The 20,781-nt window shown below is 37.2% G+C and overlaps 1 protein-coding gene and 1 long non-coding RNA gene across 2 annotated transcripts; one reads left to right on the top strand and one right to left on the bottom strand.

Annotated features, from left to right (window-relative positions):
* Positions 1–5: 5 nt before the first annotated feature.
* TYW5 (tRNA-yW synthesizing protein 5) lies at positions 6–20,436 on the top strand. Its single transcript, XM_037167528.2, has 8 exons — positions 6–97; positions 7,333–7,487; positions 11,037–11,106; positions 12,735–12,779; positions 13,575–13,712; positions 15,434–15,521; positions 15,907–16,023; positions 18,266–20,436. The coding sequence occupies exons 1-8, from the start codon at positions 20–22 to the stop codon at positions 18,520–18,522; spliced, it is 948 nt and encodes a 315-aa protein (XP_037023423.2). The 5' UTR covers positions 6–19; the 3' UTR covers positions 18,523–20,436.
* Positions 9,030–12,965, bottom strand: LOC128627395 (uncharacterized). Its single transcript, XR_008391586.1, has 3 exons — positions 11,585–12,965; positions 11,045–11,295; positions 9,030–10,671 (listed from the first exon to the last, which is right to left on the bottom strand). It is a non-coding gene; the product is annotated as an uncharacterized LOC128627395 (long non-coding RNA).
* Positions 20,437–20,781: the final 345 nt, after the last annotated feature.

The following is a 20,781-nucleotide window of genomic DNA, read 5'->3' as shown; positions in this document are numbered from 1 at the left end:
AAGGGGAGTTTGCGCCACCATGGCCGGGCATCACCTGGAGGTACCCCGGCTGGAGGGTGTTTCGCAGGAGCATTTCATGCAGCATCTCTACCCTCAGGTGAGGCACTGGCGCTGCGCCGAACCTGGGAAGCCAGGGGATACCAGGCCCTACCCCTTGGGTAGCTCCGAACTTGTTTCTTGCCAGCCAGAGTGTGGGGAGAGGGCGGCTGAAGATGGCTGGTTAGCTCTGCGGCCAAGGGAGAGGGTGCATGGGGATGTCAACGGGCTCATCTGAGAAAGCTCCACGTTTCTGGGGAGACGGATGAGGGCGAAGAGCTGAGTGCGAGGAACGTTTTGCCTTAATAAGCACTGCTCACTGCGAAGAGCAGCCTTGCCAGAGTTTTATTACGAAGCCTTCTGCCGTTTCCTTGGCAGTGAAGGAAGTTTTCTCTACTTCCATGCCCCAGCCCCCTCCTGCTTTCCTATTGTGTTTTGAGGCTCCCCTATTGAAGCGAACAGCACCTGTCATTCCACTCGAGTTACTGGATTTAAAGGAGTAATTTTTTTCACTGTACTGAGCCAAAGGGAAGCAATGGGAGTCACCCCGGGGAAATTAACACTGCTCTTGGGCTTGGATTAGAACTAATCTGGGTTTTAGTTCAAACGTTGGGGTCTCTTATATGTGTAATTCGAATCTCAGAAAACATTTTAAGAGAAAAATGTATTTTTATTTGCAGTGCTTTGTGAGGGAGTCCAAGCTTCTGGAAAACCGAGAGTAGAGTCCAGCAGATATTTAAAGAAAAGAAAGTCCCTGGCTGGTGTAGCTCAGTGGATTGAGCGAGGGCCTGCGAACCAGACAATCGCGGTTCAATTCCTAGTCAGGGCACATGCCTGGGTTGCAGGCCAGTTCCCAGCAGGGGATGCACAAAAGGCAACCATACATTGATGTTTCTCTCCCTCTCTCCTTCCCTTCCCCCTAAAGATAAATAAATAAAATATTAAAAAAAAGAAAAGAAAAGAAAGCCCTAAAAAAGGGCTTGTAGTTACTGGGCTTATGGTAGAAAATATACCCAGTAATTTTACTTGATATTTACCTCTATGAAGGTAAATCATAGAGGTATAGTTCTGAGTATTATAAAAGTCAGGATAAAGTTTTTCTTTTCTTTTAGGAGTTTTCTTTTAATTGAATCCTACAGATGATTCAAACCCTCATTCATTTGGCGGGCTGGTGCTGGATGGGTTGTTGTCCACCTCCCCTCACCTTAGGGTGTGTTAGTGTAAGATGCTTTCAGTGTAGTAATATGAGTATATGTGGAAGTGCTATGTAAGATGCATAACAAAAGGTATTTTTAAATTTAATCTTCCCAGACAGGACATATAATATCACAAAGAAAGCACCACTAAGTTTCATAAAGTGAGAAATTACTAATAACACTCTGGTCACAATGTGATAACACAAAGCTAACAAAATTGCAAAGCAAGACCTTTCTGCTTGGAAACACTAAAGCTGTGAGGGGGCATAGTCTTATCAGATTTCCAAACATTTTTGATAAGAGCATGGTGCAGGTGCATGAATACACAGACCAGAGGAATAGAATAGAAAGTCTGGTGATATATATGTCTTCTGGGAATATATACACAAATATATATCCAGAAATAAGTTTTTATTCATATGGAAATTTAGTATGTGATGGACTGGCCAGTTCAAAAATTGCTGGGGCAAAGGTGAACTTTTTTTGTTTCATTTTTTAAAGTTGTATTTTATTGAATATGCTATTACAGTTGTCCCAATCTTTCCCTTTCCCCCCCTTTCTGGCACTCCCCCCCACTCCCTCAGGCAATCCTCCCAACATTGTTCATGTCCATGGTCCTGTGTATAAGTTCTTTGGCTACTCCATTTCCTATAATATACTTTACATTCCCCTGGCTGTTCTGTAACTTACCTATTTTACTTTCTCACCCATTACCTCTTGACCTATTCTCCCATACCCTACCTCATTTGTCAACCACCAAAACGTGGTCTGTATCCATGATTTTGTCTCTGTTCTTGTTTGCTTAGTTTGTTTTTGAGATTCAGTTCTTGGTAGATACCTATTTATTGCCATTTTATTGTTCATAGTTTTGATCTTTTTCTTAAATAAGTTCCTGTAACATTTTATGTAATAGCTTAGTGATTATGAATTCCTTTAGTTATTTCTTGCCTGGGAAGCTATTTATCTGCCCTTCGATTCCAAATGATAGCTTTGCTGGGTAGAGCACTCTTGGCTGTAGGTCCATGCCTTTCATGATATTGAACATTTCTTAAGAATCCCGTCTAGTCTGCAAAGCTTCTTTTGAGAAACCAGCTGACAGGCTTAAGGGAATTCCCTTATAGGTAACTAACTGCTTTTCTCTTGCAGCTTTTAAGATTCTCTCTTTATCTTTAAGCTTTAGCACTTTAATTATGATGTGTCTTGGAGTGGACCTCTTTGCATCCATCTTGTTTGGAATTGTCTGTGCTTCCTGGACTTGCATATCTTTTGCTAAATTAGGGAAGTTTTCTTTCATTATTTTTTCAAATAAATTTCCCATTTCTTGCTCTTGCTTTTCTCCTTTTGGCATCCCTATGATGCAAAGGTTGGAACACTTTAAGATGTTTCAGGGGCTGCTCACACTATGTTTTTTGGATTCTTTTTTCTTTTTGTTCTGATTGTTTGTTTTTTGCATCCTTAGGTTCCAAATCATTGACTTGATTCTTGGCTTCATCCACTCTTAATGTTGTTTCCCTGTAAGTTGTTCTTTATATTACTCAGTATCCTTTCTGACTGGATCTTTTTTATGCTGTTAAGGTCCTAAGTTCCTTAAGCCTCCTTATAATCAGTGTTTCTTGAATTCTGCATCTGATAGATTGCATAGCTCTGTTGTGTTTAGTTCTTTTTCTGGAGGGTTGATATGCTCTTTCATTTGGGTCATGTTTCTTTGTCTCTTTGTTTTGACAGCCTCCCTGTGTTTGTTTCTGTGTATTAGGTAGAGTTGCTGTGACCGACTCCGTGTCTTAGTAGTGTGGCCTAATGTAGTAGGTGTCCTGTAGGGTCCAGTGGCACAGCCTTGCCTATCACCCAAGCTGGGTATTCAAGGTGTGCCCTTTGTGTGGGCTCAGTACACTTTCCTCTTGTAGTTGAGCCTTGTTGGCTGTTGGCAGGTCAATGAGAGGAATTTACACAGGCCAGTTAATTGTAAGAACTGGCTGTGAGCACTTAACTGCCAACCTCCACCCTCTGTGGAGAATCAGCTGTGTAGGGGCAGGGTATTGGTGCTCCAGCATGGTCTGCAGCTGTCAACTGGGTGCACAGGCTCTGGGGTTTCTGAAGTGATGCAGGCCAAGGTCATCTCCAACTTGTGTTCTGCCCGGGGCCACCCTGCCTGAGCTATATAGCAATCTGAGATGGTTGCTACTTGTGCTGGAGATTTCTAGGTGAAGCCAAGCTGTGAATCTAGGCTGGTTGCTGCTAGTACTAGGCCTGGGCCACGTAGCTAGAAGTATGGGAGCTAGGGGCTCAGTGAAGCCTGCTGTTGCTTGTTTGACAGGATTTAGGAAGTTGTGAAGCATGAGCCAAGACCAGCCATTCATGTTAAAAAGTAACTGTTAACAGTTTGGGTGGGCTTATAAGTTGAGTGGGATCTTCAGGCAGGGCAAACAATGTTTGCCAGGTTGATGGAGACTCAGATATGGCACCTGCCTGCTAGGTCTGTGGCTCTTTGGAGGGAAGGGAAAATGAGAAAAGGGAAGATGGCCTCTGACCGCCTTTCTGCTTGGGAGAAAGCTGACCCCCCGCTTCTGCCTTGATGCCAGATGATTCAGTTCCTTCCTTTATGCTACTGGTGCCTTTCAAGCTGCTACCCTGGTGCTGGAGCTCAGAGGGAGTGAGTCAGTAAGTCCGTGTATAGGTTCTTTAAGGGGAACTGCTTGGAACTCTAGAATTTTCTTGCACTGACTCAATCCCCACTGGTTTTCACAGCCAGAAGTTTGGGGGACTTATCTTCCTGGCACAGGAACCTAGGGCTCGGTGGCCTGGTGTGGGGCTGAGACTCTTCGCTTCCAATATATCCCTACCGAATTTTTATCCATCACACATGGCTGGGTATTCAAGGTGTGCCCTTTGTGTGGGCACAGCCCATTCTGCATCTCTGCCCCTCTTACCAGTCTTCATGGATGTGGTTTCTTTAATTCCATAGTGGTCAGACTTCCATTCAGCTTGATTTCTGATGGTTCTGAGTGATGGTAGTTCTCTATTTTAGTTGTAATTTTGATGTGTTTGTAATTTTGATATAGGTCTAAAAAAGGGCTTTCTGACTATAACTCAGAATTCGGGTGTGATAATAGAAAAGATTAAAATTTAAGTACATAAAATACAAATTGGGGGGTGGGATTCACAGCATGTATTTTATAAAAGGGCAGTGAAAGTCCATGTATGTTAAAAACTTTCAAAAATTCAGTGGGGAAAGGCCAAAATCTGATTACAAGTGAGCAGTTAACAAAAAATAAAAAGCTAAAAATGCCATTTAAATGTGTGAAAAGATGTTCAACTCTGCCTCTTAAGAGAAATGAAAGCTACACTAAGATACCATTTCCTACCTGTCATATTGGCAAAAATTAAAAGGCTTTAATAGTGTACTCTTGGTGAGGCTCTGAAAAAACTGTCACACTGTGTGACGTGGCACAACCCTGTGGAGAGGAATTTGACATGTCTAACAAAACTGTGACTGTTTACTTTCTGATCTGCAGTTACTCCGAAATTTACTCTGGGTATATACCTTCTACAATATGAAAATATCTAAATAGTGTTCATTTGTAAATTATACTTGGAAAATATTGCAAATTACCTAAAAACCTATGGAGAGTGGATAGGAGAGTGATTACACTGTGCATTTGTATTACAGTATACTAAAGTATGAAAAAAGAATGAGGGAGATAATCTGAACTAAGCAGTGATTTCCAAGATACAGTTTTGAATTAAAAAAACAAGCACAGGCTACAAAAGAAAATACATGATATGACACTTCTTGTGTAAAAAAATGGAGGGGAAATAAGGAAGTTTATATGTTTTTGATTACTCTGCAGAAATGAAATACAAGAACCATAAGCAAGAAATTAATGAGACTGGTTATAGGGGATGAGTGAGTACAAGGTGAAAGAATTGGGATGGGGTGATCTTTTTGTATAGTTTTGATTTGGGGGGCACATTAATGTTTTACATTCTAAAATAGTAATAAAATCAACAAGAATGAATAATGTTTAAAAGACAAAACTCTAGCCCTGGCTGGTGTAGTTCAGTGGATTGAGTGCTGGCCTGTGAACCAAGAGGTCACTGGTTCGATTCCCAGTAAGGGCATGTGCCTGTGTTGTGTGCCAAGTCCCCAGCGGGGGGTGTACAGGAAGCAACTACACACTGATGTTTCTCTCCCTCCTTCCTTTCCCCTCTATCTAAAAATAATTACATAAAATCTTTAAAAGACAAAACTCTAATGTGGAACATTAAAAAAATAACAGGTGAATGTGAGTAATAGGGAAGATGAGGAGTAACCCAATTCAATTTTTAATATAATACTTTGATTTTGTGTTCTCAGTCTAAAGACAAAAGAACTATAAATAAATACTGAACTGTAGTGAGACTTATTTTTTATAGTGGTATTACAGCAATTGTGAAAGTACTTATTGCAAATTCTGGGCATGTGCAGTTGGTTAAACATTGAGTATGATAGGAACCTGGTTTCCCACTATTAGAAGGGAGTTACAAATACATAAACAAATATTAGAATGAATCCTGTGATATAAGATAGTATTTAAATTATCATGGTTCATCCATACACATCCATTAAGTGTGTGTGTGTATATAGTATATTTGAGAGAGAGAAGTGGATGTAGGTATAAGCATTTCTGTTGTGTGTGTATATGTCTTTATATTTCCTGGCTCTGTCCGCTGAGAAGTAATGTCACCCCACTCGCAGTGAACACACCTAGCACCCACGTGATGGTTAAATAACATTCTCCACTGAAAGAAACAGTAGCTTGAAGAAATGACTGTAGGGCTGAGACAGAGAAAGTAAAAAAGGGTGTTGGATTGTACTATTTTGCCTTAAAAATAAAGAAGCACTCTGAGAAAAAGTCACAAGAGCCAGCTTGAAGGGGCTTCTACTGGCCAAATCTGGGATAGTTTCAGCATCAAAATTCTATCAGTAGCTTATAACCCAGTGAATAAAATAAATGGAGAAGTTAGAGCTCATTTTGACATTAGACTACCACCTAATACATATAGATGATGATGGAATATGTAAAAATCACAGCTTTACCCCTAAAAGTACTTGACTCAGGCAGGAAGTACCAGTTGATGAAAGTAGTAGGTTTTCATCACAAATAGTAGATCAGAATATTGTGCGTGTGTTACCTGGTGTGTTGCACTGAGAAGGACACAACGTGGCTTCTGTGGTACATTCCTTCCAAAAATGCATAATTTGAATCTAATTATGAAGCATCAGATGAGCCCAAACCAAAGGGCCTTCACCAAAATAACTGGTCTGTACTCTTAAAAAATGTCAAGGTCATGGAAGAAAAGGCTGAGGAACTGTTCCACATTAAAAGACACTTGGCAACTAAATGCAATGTGGTATCTCAGAAACGGGAAAAATAACTACAAGGATATCATTAGGACAGTGAGCAGAATTTGGATATGGACTGTGGATTAGATAATAGTATATTGGTGTAAACTGTAATTTTGATATAAGATATATAAGATAATGTCTTTGTTCACAGAAAATATACTCAAGTTTTTAGAGATAAAGGAGTATGGTATCAGCAACTTAACCCTGAAATAGTTCAGAAAAAATTAAATTACTTTTAATAATATGTTTTCTGTATACACATAGTGCGAATAAGAGCCAATGAATGACAAAGGAAACTGGTCAGCATGTTAGGTAAACAGTTGGTGAATAAGTGTAGAGCGTGATGGGAGTTCTTTGTAATTCTCTTGCAGCCTTTCTGTAAGTTTGAAATGGTATCAAAATAAAAAGTTACAATATTTGATTAAGAAGTACAAATGTTAATCAGTCATAAGTAACGTGCATGAGAATGCTGTAAATAATACTCATCTTTTCTTATCTCTTAGCTGTTGATGGGGTCAGTGTTTTGTTCTGAGCATTTGCACGCGTCCTCTTCCTACTTTAGTTACAGCTAGCTGAGTTGTCAAAAGGTTAGAGTTTGAGTGTCTTGGAATCAAGATCATTTCTTTTTATTTTTGTCCCTCTATTGCCAGATACAACTCATGATATATTGTTGATTTTCCCTAAATTTTTTTTGTGCTTTCCCCCCATGTGCAGAGAAAACCTCTGGTGTTGGAAGGAATTGATTTGGGGACATGCACAAGCAAATGGACAGTGGATTACCTAACTCAGGTTGGAGGGAGGAAAGAAGTGAAGATTCACGTTGCCGCCGTTGCCCAGATGGACTTCATTAGTAAGAACTTTGTGTATAGGTATTTTCTTCCGAGGTTTACTTTGGGGATTCACATAACTTGTTTTAAACCTTGAAAATATTTTTGCATTATTATACAAAGGCCATACCATCTTTCGGCTAGTTTGATATAATCATGGAATAGCTTACTAATTTTTGAACAATGACTTTTAAAAGACAAGAATTCTGAGTTTACATAATTACACAGAGACATTTCCAAACACCATTTTTTACTTGGGGTGTACACCTGATACCCTCTGGAACCATTGAAGAAACAGAATTGTCCTAACTAGAGTTAGATTACACCTGAAGTCGGCTGTGCTGTATTCACTCAGTGCTTCGTTAATTGATCCTACTGTATTAAAAATTACCGAGAGTAATAAATTCTAAAGCTTTCCTTCATAACCTATTTTTTCCAAGTCCACATTGTTTTTAGATAAGCATAAGCCTATGTTTTCTTTCGTCCTCTCCAGAAATGTAGGGCAAGTAGTTGCTTTATTTGGTGTAATCTTTTATCAATTCAGATAACTTTAAAGAAGTCATACTTAATTTTGTCTTTTGACAAAATAACCTTAAGTACTTTAAGTTTTCCTCATGGTTGTCATTTTTTTTTTGTTTTAGGATCTCATAAAAGTAAATAAGATGTAGTTAAAAGCTGCTGGATGTTTAAATTTGAAATGCTGTAGTCTTGCAGTTTTAATATACTACTTATTCCCATGAGTTTCGGTAAAAATGTTAAATTAAAAAACAAACGACTTTCACATTCTGAGCATGTGTTGTTCCCAGCGAATTCAGTCTATTAAAAACTGTGTAGCTCACAGTAGCCTAATGTTTAAAGGGAGTTAGCGCTCACTGTTGCTTCCAGAGTTTAGAGATGAGTTCAACAGAGCTTCTAATGTCCAGGGCCATTCCTTTCTCATTAGTTTTCCAAGCTCATAAAGCAGCTTGCCAAAGCATTTCTCAGTTTTTGATCCTTTGAATATTCATCATTATAGTTTTGGTTTTTAATAGGCCAGTGAATTGAATTTAATTGCCATAAAATTTTCCAGTTGTAAGAAGTTTTCATTTTTCATTAATTAAAGTGGAAGAAAGTGCTGGAATGATCAGCATTTTTCAGCCTGTGGTTAACGATGTTTATTTTCCAGAGAGTCCATTGCCATAGCGAATGGTTATTGAAACTTCCTCTTGAATTGTCTTGATGTGTATAAACTTTATAAAGCTTGTTTTTGAAGCACATACATTATGTAATAGTTCTTATGCTAGCTTCCTCTAAACCTTTCACTAGAGGTACTAAAGAGCTGCAAGATTATTTATTTAGTGCAAGAAAAAAGTAGGTTTAGTTACTTTTAGCAGTTAATGGGGAGTAGGAAAGAAGGGAGGCATCTAGGCCACAGACTAGAAAGTAGGAAATCCTACACACATTTATCAGTATTGGCACTTCAGTTTAATGCTAATTATACAGATGAGCAAACAGAGGCTTAAGAACATTGAGTAACTTATCTGAGTTCACGTAGCTGAAGATGGACTTGCCCCCAGATCTGCCAACTTCACAGAAGCCCATGGTCCTAACCCCTCTTTCATACCAGCTCCCGTCCCAGACCGTATGCCAGTCCAGACGAGTGGAACTTCAGTAGCAGGTGCTCTCTTTTGAAACATGCATAGGGTCGATAAGATCTCAGAGCCAAGGAACTTCCCAATGCATGTACTTCAGTTTCCCTTCTCTCAGCTTTGCTAATGCAGAACCTCTGACAGGCACCACTACCTAAGGGAGAAAGGTGGCGGGGCACCCCTGTTCTTTTATGGACTGACCACTCTATCTGCCCTGTTCTTACAAAGGTCTTGAAACACTTCTGGGTTCTCCTTAGTAAAAAAGCTAAGCCCAGGCAAGTGCACCAGTTACAGAGGAAGGCTTCCATGTTACTCCTCTACTCTTCAAAAAGGCTTTGGCGTGGATGGGGGTGTATGGTGGAGTCAGAGATGGAAAACATTGAATAGGAAGATGCTAAGTAAATTTGTTGATATAATTAGCCAGAAACTATATAGGAGATTGGTTTGTGTAGATGGCAGACTCCTTCTGTCTCTCTTGCAGTGCTCCCTCAAGATTACCAGCAGTGTCCTTGAGTTCAGATTGACAGTCATGCTCACAGGACCCAGTAGTCCATACTCTGGCATCAGATGCACTTGGCTTTGCAGAAAACAGCAACCTAGTGGATAGTGTCAGTAGGAGCCCTTATACCAATCCAGGAGCCATTTTTTGCCTCCCAACCATAACAGCTTAGCTGTCAGGAAACTTGACTGTAAAAGTAAGTGCAAAAACACCCTAGCTCAGATACCAGTAGCACAAAACAAGCCATGAACTTATTTTCTAGGTTCCCCCAAGGGGTATACTCAGTCGCAAGAGTTACACTGCACACAAGGAGGCCAAATCCCCTGCTTCCTAACAAGTACTTATATTCCACCACCAGCTTTCTAGTCAGACATAGTTCACCAGTCAGGGACCATGTTACAGTGAACCGTATTACCTGATGTCACAGTTGACATTCCACATTTATCTCAACCAAATATGTTTGTAGGAAAACATTGCTAGGAGAAAGTAAGCCTAAGGTCATCTTACAGAGGAGGAGAACAGGTTTTGCCCCAGTACAGATTTCAAACGGAAAATAAGAGTAAACAATTCTAACTTTTTATCAGGTTTGGAGGCTGGGGTGCAGTGCTGGAGGAAGGGAGAGGCTTTTGACCCAGTGCTTTTGAGGACTTTGTTGTCTGATGGAACTGATAAGGAATCATCCTTATGTGGGGGGCAGTATTTTTGATTTGAGAAGATTGAAGGGGTAGGATGGGACCTGAGGAGAAAGTAACCCTTGAGGCTCAAGAACCTGAGGTAAAGGAAATGAACTTTGCTTCTATGATGTTCAGCCCTGTTCACCTGGGTGGAAGGAGCCAGGCATGTGTGCAGAGATATTGAAGAAGAAGAAAACTGTCACTTCACTGAAATTCACCTTGAGATATTCCTCAGGAGCCTTATCACGACACAGGGTGGTGCCGGTGGACTAGAGCAGTGCCACAGGCCTCTGTGCCGCGGTGGTGCCGAAAGGCAGGACGGACGCCCAGTGAGGGCGGGCCCGGTCCCATCCCCTCCTGCCCCGTCTCTTCCCGAGGAGCACTTGCACTTGCCCCTTGTCACCGGGTGGGTTTTGCCAGGACACCTGGAAAGAGAGCAGCAAGAGGTTCAAAGTGTGTGTTTGTTTCCAAAGGGAACCAGACACCGTAGACACATTTTTCTAACAGTAACTTGGGAAAGGGGATATCAACATATGAGAAGGATTCATCTGAACACAGATTTAAAAAGCTTTAATTTTTGAAAGTGAAATTTCAGACCACCTCTGTCAAATAGGCACACTGTTAAATGAATTTTGAAAATTTAGAATTCCACATACAGGTTATAATAAAAATTATGGATACTGTAAAACAGAAGGCCATATCTAACTTCAACAAACTTCTGTATGTTAATATAGTGATTAGAGTATTAACTCATTTATTAAGTCCAAGAATTCTTTTGTGTTTATTTCAGAACTTTACCTTTTGACAAATTGGTTCAAAGGGCAGCTGAAGAAAAGCATAAAGAATTCTTCATTTCTGAGGTAATTGGTTTTAACGGGTGTTTCAGAAAGCATTACTTTCTTATAAGAGAATATTGTATATACAAGAGCTGTGTTCTTCTCTGAAAGCCACTCTTCGGGTTTGGTTGTGTATGCCGTAGATACTGGTCCTGTTGTTCATTAGATCTCACACCTTGGCCAAATTATTTTTCTGTGCCTCAGTATACTCACCTATAAAATATGAATAACATAGGTTTTTTTTGACAATTAACTACATAAAATCCATAGAGAAATCATTAGCACAGTGTCTGATTAGTAACTACTCACTAAATGTTAGCTAATAGCATTACTTCCTTTGAAAGTGCTTTGGTTTGATACACCAAGTTAAAAATGCTAATGGAGAACTACTACTATGTTTTACTATTGTTAGTTACTATTAATGTGATTTTTTGTATTTGCTGTAACATTTATTCAAAAATGTTTACTTATTTACATTATAGTCCTCCTTTAAATAACTCACCTTAAATATCATGGAACTCCTAAGCAACGGCTGTCTGTTAGAGGAGTTGTGGGCTCCGAAGGAAGTAGGCCTTTTGCTCAGCCATTAGTTGGGCTACCCCAAGGTGGTCATGACCTTGGTTCAAAGGCTGGGGTGGACCTGAAGGAGTAAACAGGCGGCAGCTGTAAGTTAATCACACTCCTTTGGGCTTAGCAGTGGGTTCTTTCTTAAAGAGGGGTCTGAGAAGTGCATCTCTGTATCTGCCACGTGAGCTTATTCTTAAATCCTGAAATACTATTAAATCCTGGTAGAAAACTCTTAGAAATTTGAAGAACATAATTTGAAACATTTTTAGCGAGCAATAAATGTATGGAATTTACCTGATGTGGCACATTTATGATCACAGATTTATGACATGCTGCTACGGGAAGTAAGATGTTTTCTGAAGTTTGTGCCGTGGTGGCCGTGCAGGTGCACCAGCAGCAGAACCCTCGCCTTGGCCCGCCCTGTGCTCCACCCAGTGTCTCCCAGTTCTCTTCTCACAGGAGAGGCCAGCAGCAGCAGTGGTTTACAGTTCAGGCAGTTCCCTAATATATAGCTACTTGGTGCAGTATAATTGATAATTTTTTGAAATATCAAATTTAATACTATAACACTATCATTCATATAGGAGCTTACACTTGAGGATTTGACTTGACAATTTATATAATCAGGGATAGGCATAGCTTGATAAAATACAGTGTTCTAGATTTAAAAAATTATTAAAGTATATTTTATTTATCCCCTATTGTCCATTTGTATTATATACAGAAGTTTGTTGTTGGCACTCAGCAATACCTTGAGATCATGTGTATTATACACATGGGAATTCTTTTAAGAGTCTAAGTAATTTGAAGTATAAAGTCTAAATTGAGCATTGTGGTTTCAGATGTGGTATGTATATATTGCTTTTAGAATTTATTTTACTTATGTTTTGTGGATCCAGTCATTATTTCAAACAGTATATAAAGACATTTCTTCATATGGCCACCAGAGAGCATTACTAGAAAGAGTAAGAAAACAGCTTTTTCGAAAACAGCTGGGTTAGGTTTTAAAACTTGTTTTCTTTCATTTTTACTTTCTAATATTTTTAAGTGAATATTGATGTTATTTTTTCTTTGGGATGTTTAAGGATGAGAAGTACTACTTACGGTCACTTGGGGAAGACCCTAGAAAGGTAAGACTTCTGAATGTGAAAATATAAGCGTAAATGGATACATATGCTTTAACTGGCACTACAGTTTTTGTACCTACTGCCTGACATGTCACCTGTTTTATCCTTGTTCATTCTTTTTTCAGTGATTCATGTCCTTGAATAAGTAAAATTATTAAAAGTTAACAACTTACTTTTTAAGTAGGACCATAGAATCTTAGTGTTTAAAGTCATCTACTGTAACTTTTCTACACAGTTAAATTCTTTCTACTGTATACTTTATGGATTGCAATTTAGCTAATAGAATCTTAAATAATTTTTAAAAATCTGAATAATTCATTATATAAGCTTTGCTATGCATTTGGAATCTAATTAATATGGCTGCAATGTTAAGGAGTGGTCCCTAAAATGATTAAGAATATTTTTTCCATTTATGTCACCATTTAGTTATTTACCTTTTGTAATTCTCCTCCCTCAATAGAACCACAGGCTTTACACAGCTGGTAACATTCAAGTTGTTGACTCCTAAACTTAAAATACTGAATATTAGATGACAATTGTCTATATCTTGCTTAAAGTAGGAGGAACTATAAATGAAGCACACTAAGCTTAACAGTAGTGGTTTTGTTGAATCTGCATTCTTGTAACTGTGTATTCCTTCACTCGTTGGCTCTGGTCACATCCTAGTGCTTTAAAGCGGTGAACAGAGTTTTATTCCATTCCTCCTTTATATCATAGCTTCTGATGGCAGCCTTAGGTACAATAAGGATTACGCCAGTGTTGTGTTTATTAAAATTCTTACTGTTTCTCTCAATGCAGGATGTTGCAGATATCAGAAAGCAGTTTCCTTTATTGGAAGGAGATATTAAGTTTCCAAGATTCTTCAAAGAGGAGCAGTTCTTCTCCAGTGTTTTTCGAATTAGCTCCCCAGGATTACAACTTTGGACCCACTATGATGTATGCTACATAAATGAGAAATCTAAAGTCTCTGTAGATCTTAGCATTTATAGAGTTAACAGTTACTGTTTCAGCTCTCTGTAGGGTACCCTGAAGGAGTTCAACATGTAATTTGTTGAAACAGGACATTTGAAAACAGGTGCTCTGCAAGGTGGTGATCTGGGAGTGAGTTACTAGCTAATGCCAAAGCCTAGTTAATCACATTTGCATTTCTCTGTGGTTTTGTTCTTTATTCCTCACTACGTACACACACACAGAGTTTTATGAAGTGGTTTTTTTTTGTACATGTGAAAATGACCACCAGATGAGGGGCCAAGTGGTGAAAGTGGGAGAGGTGACAAGGCTGTGGTATGAGGGTGTTGAATGATACACATGACTAAATGGAACTCTCATTCAGGAGAAGGGCGGCAGAAGCTCGTGGAGAGCCCTTTCAAGTTATAATTTGGGGAATCTGGAGGTCTTAGGATGTCAGATGTCTACTGTATTTGTTGACAAGCAGGATATGTAATTATTCATCTCCATCATTTATTCTATGGTGTTAATAATTTTACTTGCTTAAATATATGCATATATTTTTAAAACTTAAAAAAAGCTAGCATTGTGTATGGTTTGGTGTTGGGTAGAGAAATTTAAGAAGTTAAAGCAATACCTAATGGGTTTATAAAGGTATTTTTTTAAAGTTCTAAATCCAACTATATTTTTATAAGAGTGTTCTTAATTCCAGCTGAGGACCTTTTGGGAGGATTTTAACATAGGAACTTTATAGTTAAGTGAAATAGACATAAAAATCATAGCTTATTGTTTTTTAAGTTTTACATAAATGTTATATGTAGTGAGCAAATGATATGATAACTTGAATACATTTTTAACTGAACTCTGACTATATTTTTAAGTAGTATGTGTTTTATATTGACTTATAATGGAATATGATAAAGCTTTTCTTATATTAAAAATAAGTCAAAGGAATGCTAGTATATAGTTATTCCGTAGTTAAGGTTTATGTAAGTAAAGGGTTAGTGGTAAAATGAGAAATCCTTACATGGGAGTGATATGTAAATAATCATGAATATATTTTTTTTTAGCATTTAATTCCTTAGATCAGAATTAATGTAGCTCTGCCTTCCAACATTTTCCACATTCTTCACCTATGAAGTGCACCCATGCATGCACAGGAAAAGTCAAAGTGCTCCGTCAATAACTATGCCAAGGAAATTGGCAAGTCCTGTAGAAATAATTTAGAAATCAAGATGCCTGTAGTCAAATTATGTTGGCCACATATCAGAAATTATTAAAAGAGCAGTGGTTGCCACACTGCATTGTATTTTCCCAACACCTAATTTTCTAAGTGCTTTTAACCTGTTGTTGAACATTGGCCCTGTAGCATTCTTTGACAGGTAAGTAATACATGAGAATACCAGCAAGGGGAGCCTCAGATAGGTGTAACAACCCCCATCATAGTGGGGCAAGGCACACAGTTCTGACTTCACATTTCCTAATGGCTTGCCAGCCCTTTGCATTTTAAGGGAGTGCTACAGAAATATCTTTAATAAAGGAGCATTTGTGTTTGGGATACAAATGTTTTCATTACTGTAAGAGTTTTAGATAATCTGAGACAAGTCTTATTAAAGGATAGGATTTATAGTTAACTGTTTGGAATACCATTGGTTCTATTTCTGTAAATTTTAGGTACTGTTCATTCTTAAGTTTTTTTTGGTCTTTAGGTAATGGATAACTTCTTAATACAAGTGACAGGAAAGAAGCGTGTTGTACTGTTCAGTCCTCGAGATGCCCAATATTTGTATTTATCAGGTATTTTTTTTTAAGTTTTCAAAGTCTGGCTTACTTGGTACTTGTTTTTGAGAAATCTCTTTATTCTCATAAAAAAACATTTTGTGGCTTCTTCTTAATTAAAACGTATGGTGTTCTCCATTGTGTACATGTATACATGTAATGACAGACTGTAGGAAGAATGAGATTTACTGATTTTCTTAATTGCATTACATGGATGTCAGTTGTCATAGATAAAGGGTGGGTCATTGAAAAAGGTCTTAGGTTTCAGAATAGTAGTTTTCACAGTGTGGGTGCATAAGTAATTGTACAGAAGAGAACAAGTTTTCAAATTTATATTTGTAATTATGTTTTTTAAAATGCTAATTTTGCTCAATATATATTATCCTCTTTCGGAAATTTTCAGGTACTAAATCAGAAGTACTGAATATAGATAACCCAGACTTAGCGAAATATCCACTGTTTTCAAAGGCTAGAAGATATGAATGTTCCCTTAAAGCTGGAGATGTATTATTCATTCCTGGTAAGAATTCTGGACCTCTGTGACTGCTATTTGTAAATACACTAAAGCATGTTTGTTATATGTATCCTGTCCTGTACAAGGTGATGTTTATACACAGCCGTGTGTTTGTGTGTTTAAAGTATGCTTAGACAAATTCTTATAAAATGGAGCCTTGTTTTTCAAAGGCAACCTATAAATATATTATTATACTCAAGTTATTTTGTTAAGTGACATAAAGCAAAATGCTTTATATCAGGGAAAAGATTATACCAGGTTGTTCTTTTTAATCATTTTATTTTAAAATACTTATGTATTTTCAGAACTATGTCATTCTTTCCAAGAAGTGGTAAATATATTTCAAAGCCAAAACAGATTTTATAAAATATAAAAATGTCATAATCTCCCACACCTGTCTTTGTTATTTTTCTACAGTCTGAATTATTGTAAATTTCTTATACAATAAATAGGCATCCTCTTCAATAAACATCTATAATTATTCTAAAGGAAATACCTGAAAGTCATAAAAATCATAATTAAGATGAAATGGTTACATTAATAAATTCTATATATATAGTTATTTTCCCATATCTAAGTTAATATATTTGTAAACATTAATACCTCTTTTTGGTGATAGAATTAAGTAAAAAGTATTAATAAAAATACGTTGATCTCACTTGAGGACAGATTATAAATTCCTTGAGGACAAGGAACCATGTTTGGTTTATCTTTGTGTGCCCCAAGGGACCTGGTACAATGTCCTTCACATAATTGGTTGCCTATAAAAATCTGATACATTGTCGTCTTCTTATATTCATTGAAAACAACAAGCACACTAATCTTTAAATCTGTGCCATTATTTACATTATTTTCCTGTTTAGAGCATGGTCAAGGGCTATAGTTTTCCATTATTCTGTCTACATTTTTAAAAAATAAAAAAAAGCCAGAAATGCTCTATTTGCATATATTTTGAAATAAAATTAAAAGCTCCACCTTTAAATTGAACAAAATGGCTAGCATTTTTTACATTGAATTAAAAAAAGATTCTGAAAGAAAGAGTGGTTAAGATTAAAACCATGTTTGAAAACTAGTTTTACAAATCAAAATATTTTAAACTTTTGTTTTTCCTATGGTAGTTTTTGAGTTTGTTTCCAAAATTAAAACATTTTTTGATGTGATAGTATTTTACCTTTTTTATATTATGGTATTGCCTTAGTATTATTGAAAATATTTCCACTCAAGTGAAAGCAAAGAAGTAAACTTTCTAGTGGAAGTAATAAATTCATTAGCTATATGTGTAATAGGATAAAGATTACTCATCCTCTCCTTCACCAAAATACAGGGCTGGGCCTGTATTTTGTAGGTTTATAATTATAATACAAATAAATAATACAATAATTAATAAATAAAAACATGGGAATTGTTTTGCATACTCAAAACTACCAGCCCACTTTTTCCCAACCCTGTATTTGCTTTTGTTTAACATACTTATTTTAAAAGAGCTGAAATACAATTATAATTGCATTAGAAATATCAAACTGAGGAGGCTACAGTGAAGGCAAATTTAAGTAAGTTAGAAAAGCAGATGCAGCTTGAACAGGAAGTCTTTGAGAATGAAAGTATTCTACCGAGTCAGAAAAGGTCAGAAATACTCTTCAAATAATTGAAATGTTCTGTGTACAAAAAATAAATACTTTTCAAAAAAAGATTTTATTTATTTTTAGAGAGAGGGGAGGGGAGGGAGAGAAACATCAATGTGTGAGAGATATATCAATAAATTAGTTGCCTCTCACATCCCCCCAGTTGGGCACCTGGCCCACAATCCAGGCATGCGCTGACTGGGAATCGAACTGACGACCCTTTGGTTTGCAGCTTGGCACTCAATCCAATGAGCCATACCAGCCAGGGGCAAAAAGTAAACACTGTTGACGTGGTTGGGTGACTCAGAAGCATAAACAAAACACAGCCCCAAATCACAGAACTACAAAACAAATACAACTTTATTATGTTTTTCAAGTTAAAAAGTAAAGATTGCTATTTACAAAAATTTGAAATGTAGGGTTGTGCTATTGACACTTGAAATTGCTTGGCAATTCATAAAAGTTAAAATGATTGTGTTAAAAGCTGCTGAGTGTGCTAACGAAGGGATCTAGTTATAAGAATTATTTCTTACATTGGGTATATGCAATTCGTGATATTTCAGTGACATTTTGGTTTTTCTTTAACTGTAAGTATTATTTTTAACTTACTACATTTTCCCCCTCAGCTTTATGGTTCCATAATGTAATTTCTGAAGAGTTTGGAGTGGGAGTGAATGTCTTTTGGAAGCACCTTCCATCTGAATGCTATGATAAAACAGATACCTATGGAAATAAAGATCCTACTGCAGCGTCAAGAGCTGCACAAATTTTGGACAGAGCCTTGAAAACACTGGCTGAATTACCAGAGGAATACAGGGACTTCTATGCACGGCGAATGGTCTTACACATACAAGACAAAGCCTACAGCAAAAACTTTGAGTAAATAATGAAGTGAATGCAATACATACGAACTTAAATACAGTTAAGCTCAAATATTAGAAAAATATAATTCTTTGTTAAAAGAGGAAAATCAATTTCAGATTTTACAGTTTAAATACAAAGGGGTGTTCCCATGGTATCTACTTAATACAGATCATTACGGCTCAAAGAATGCTGTACTGGGGCCACTTTTCAGCTTTCAGATGCAAAAAAAAGAACCCTAAAAATTTAACTTAAAATGACAAGACAAGGTATTGAGTTGTAATACACGAAATCTACTGACATATCAGGCTGCGGTGTTTCTCATCCAGTGATCAGCTGTGTTGTTCAGAACGTCTGGGTTTTTTCCCTCGTCTTCAGCTGCAGCATTGGCAGAATCCTAAGGCGGCTGCCTTCGTGGAATGGTTACCAGTAGCAGTTCAGGCCAAGTGCACCTTCACTTACATGCTGTGGAGGAGTCAGGCTGGATTCCATGGGCCCCCTCTTAATATGGGAAAATTCCAAAACCTGCTACTATGATTTGCTACCCAAATCATTGGGTCTCATTGATGTGGTTAGACCATACCACTTGCTGAGCCAGTTGGTAGCAAGTGGTATGAACGAACCCTTAACCCAGTCCATTCTACTTGAGCTGGAAGTAGAATTTTCTTCCTCTAAGACACATGTAGGCAGAATGGGTGATTTTTCACATCAGAATTCTGGCAAAAAAGGAAAAAAGGCGGGCAGCCAACAATGTCTACTACATTAATCTTTTGAGTTCCTAAAAATACATGCCTAGGTCCAAACTTTATAGACTTAGATAGGTATCTGTATTTGATAGACCTTATAGGTTGTTTTAATCCATAATTAGGGTTGAGAACAGTTGGATTACCAGATGATAATTTGGATTACTAGTTCTGTGATTCACACAAATGTTTAATCTGATCCTGGTTTTTCTGGGCATCCAGTGTAAGTCAAGCCTGCCCCCTAGTTTTTAAACGTCAGAGCAATATTCAAATCAGTTTTAATTTATACCGAAGGCTAAGTTTTCACTGAATTAAAGTTTTCCTCAATAAATGCTTTTCCACCTTTCTCCTATTTCAAAAAGAATTTTTAATACATGAGATATCCCAACAGTGTTATCATTGAAGACAATGAGCCATTGTATGTAGATCTGTGCTGCTCTTTGTTTGGACCTGGTAATTATTTGCATTGTCATTAAAGACAAAATGGATTTACTGAACACAAATGTGCCCATCTAAAGCAATCTGAATATACATATTAGGTGCATTTTAGAGAAAATAATTTCCTCTGTTGAAAATAATTCATGTAGTCATATCCTGTGTTTATTTTTAATTTTACTAACTAAAGGTCAGTAGTTTACATTAGGGTTCACTCTGTACAGAGAGCAGATTGGTGATTGCCAGAAGTGGAGGTGGGAGGAATGGGCTTATAATACTGGTTTAGTGGTAACAGACTCCCTTAGCTTTTTCTTATCTGGGCAGCTCTTTATTTCTCCTTCAATTTTAAATGATAGCCTTGCTGAGTAGTCTTGTAGGTCCTTGCTTTTCATTCCTTTGAATATTTCATGCCAGTCCCTTCTGGCTCACATCCTGTGTTTATGGTTGGATTAATTTCAGGTATGAAAAGAAAATTACAATAGTAAAGGAAAAATATATAAAAATTGCTCTGAACTTCCTAGAAGTCTTTGAGAAGAGATATTTCAGTAACTCAGGTCAACACAAGTGAAGAGTGTCAGAAAAGGAATTGTTCTATTAAGCTAGATCTAACTACTAGATTTTTGATATGTGGTTACTTATGTAAGCAAAGACCTTTTAAAAAGACTTTTTTTTCCCCTTTGCAAGGAATAGAAAATAAAACCTCTGTTAATTTGAACAGTATTTATAGTCAGCTTGTTAATAAACCCTCCTTCATTTTGCCTATTTTTTTTTTGTACCAGTAAGACAATCAGTGCAAAGTATATAGCCACAAAGAAAGCGTGGAAGTAAAACATAATTTGTTCAATGAATATTCCAGTTCAGTTTTATTTAGGAAGCAGAATGAATGACCTTTAAGCAGGTTAATCTATGAAACTTATTTTCTTCATCTTTAAAATTGAACTTATACTTTATAGGGTTGCTACAAAAATACAAGGAGATAGTTTAAGGCTAGACATATAATTGGTGCAAGCTTGCATTATATTCCTCTGCTGAGAAATTTGAGGTGAATTTTATCTAGAAAGCTTGAGATGAACATTTTAGGAAGTTTTAAGTTTATCACCCTG

The sequence above is a fragment of the Artibeus jamaicensis genome, unplaced genomic scaffold (assembly GCF_021234435.1).
Source record: "Artibeus jamaicensis isolate MK-2021 breed Jamaican fruit bat unplaced genomic scaffold, CSHL_Jam_final contig_391, whole genome shotgun sequence".
Taxonomy (NCBI): domain Eukaryota; kingdom Metazoa; phylum Chordata; class Mammalia; order Chiroptera; family Phyllostomidae; genus Artibeus; species Artibeus jamaicensis.
Note: the sequence above shows the minus strand (reverse complement) of the source record. Positions and strands in the feature narration are given on the sequence as shown.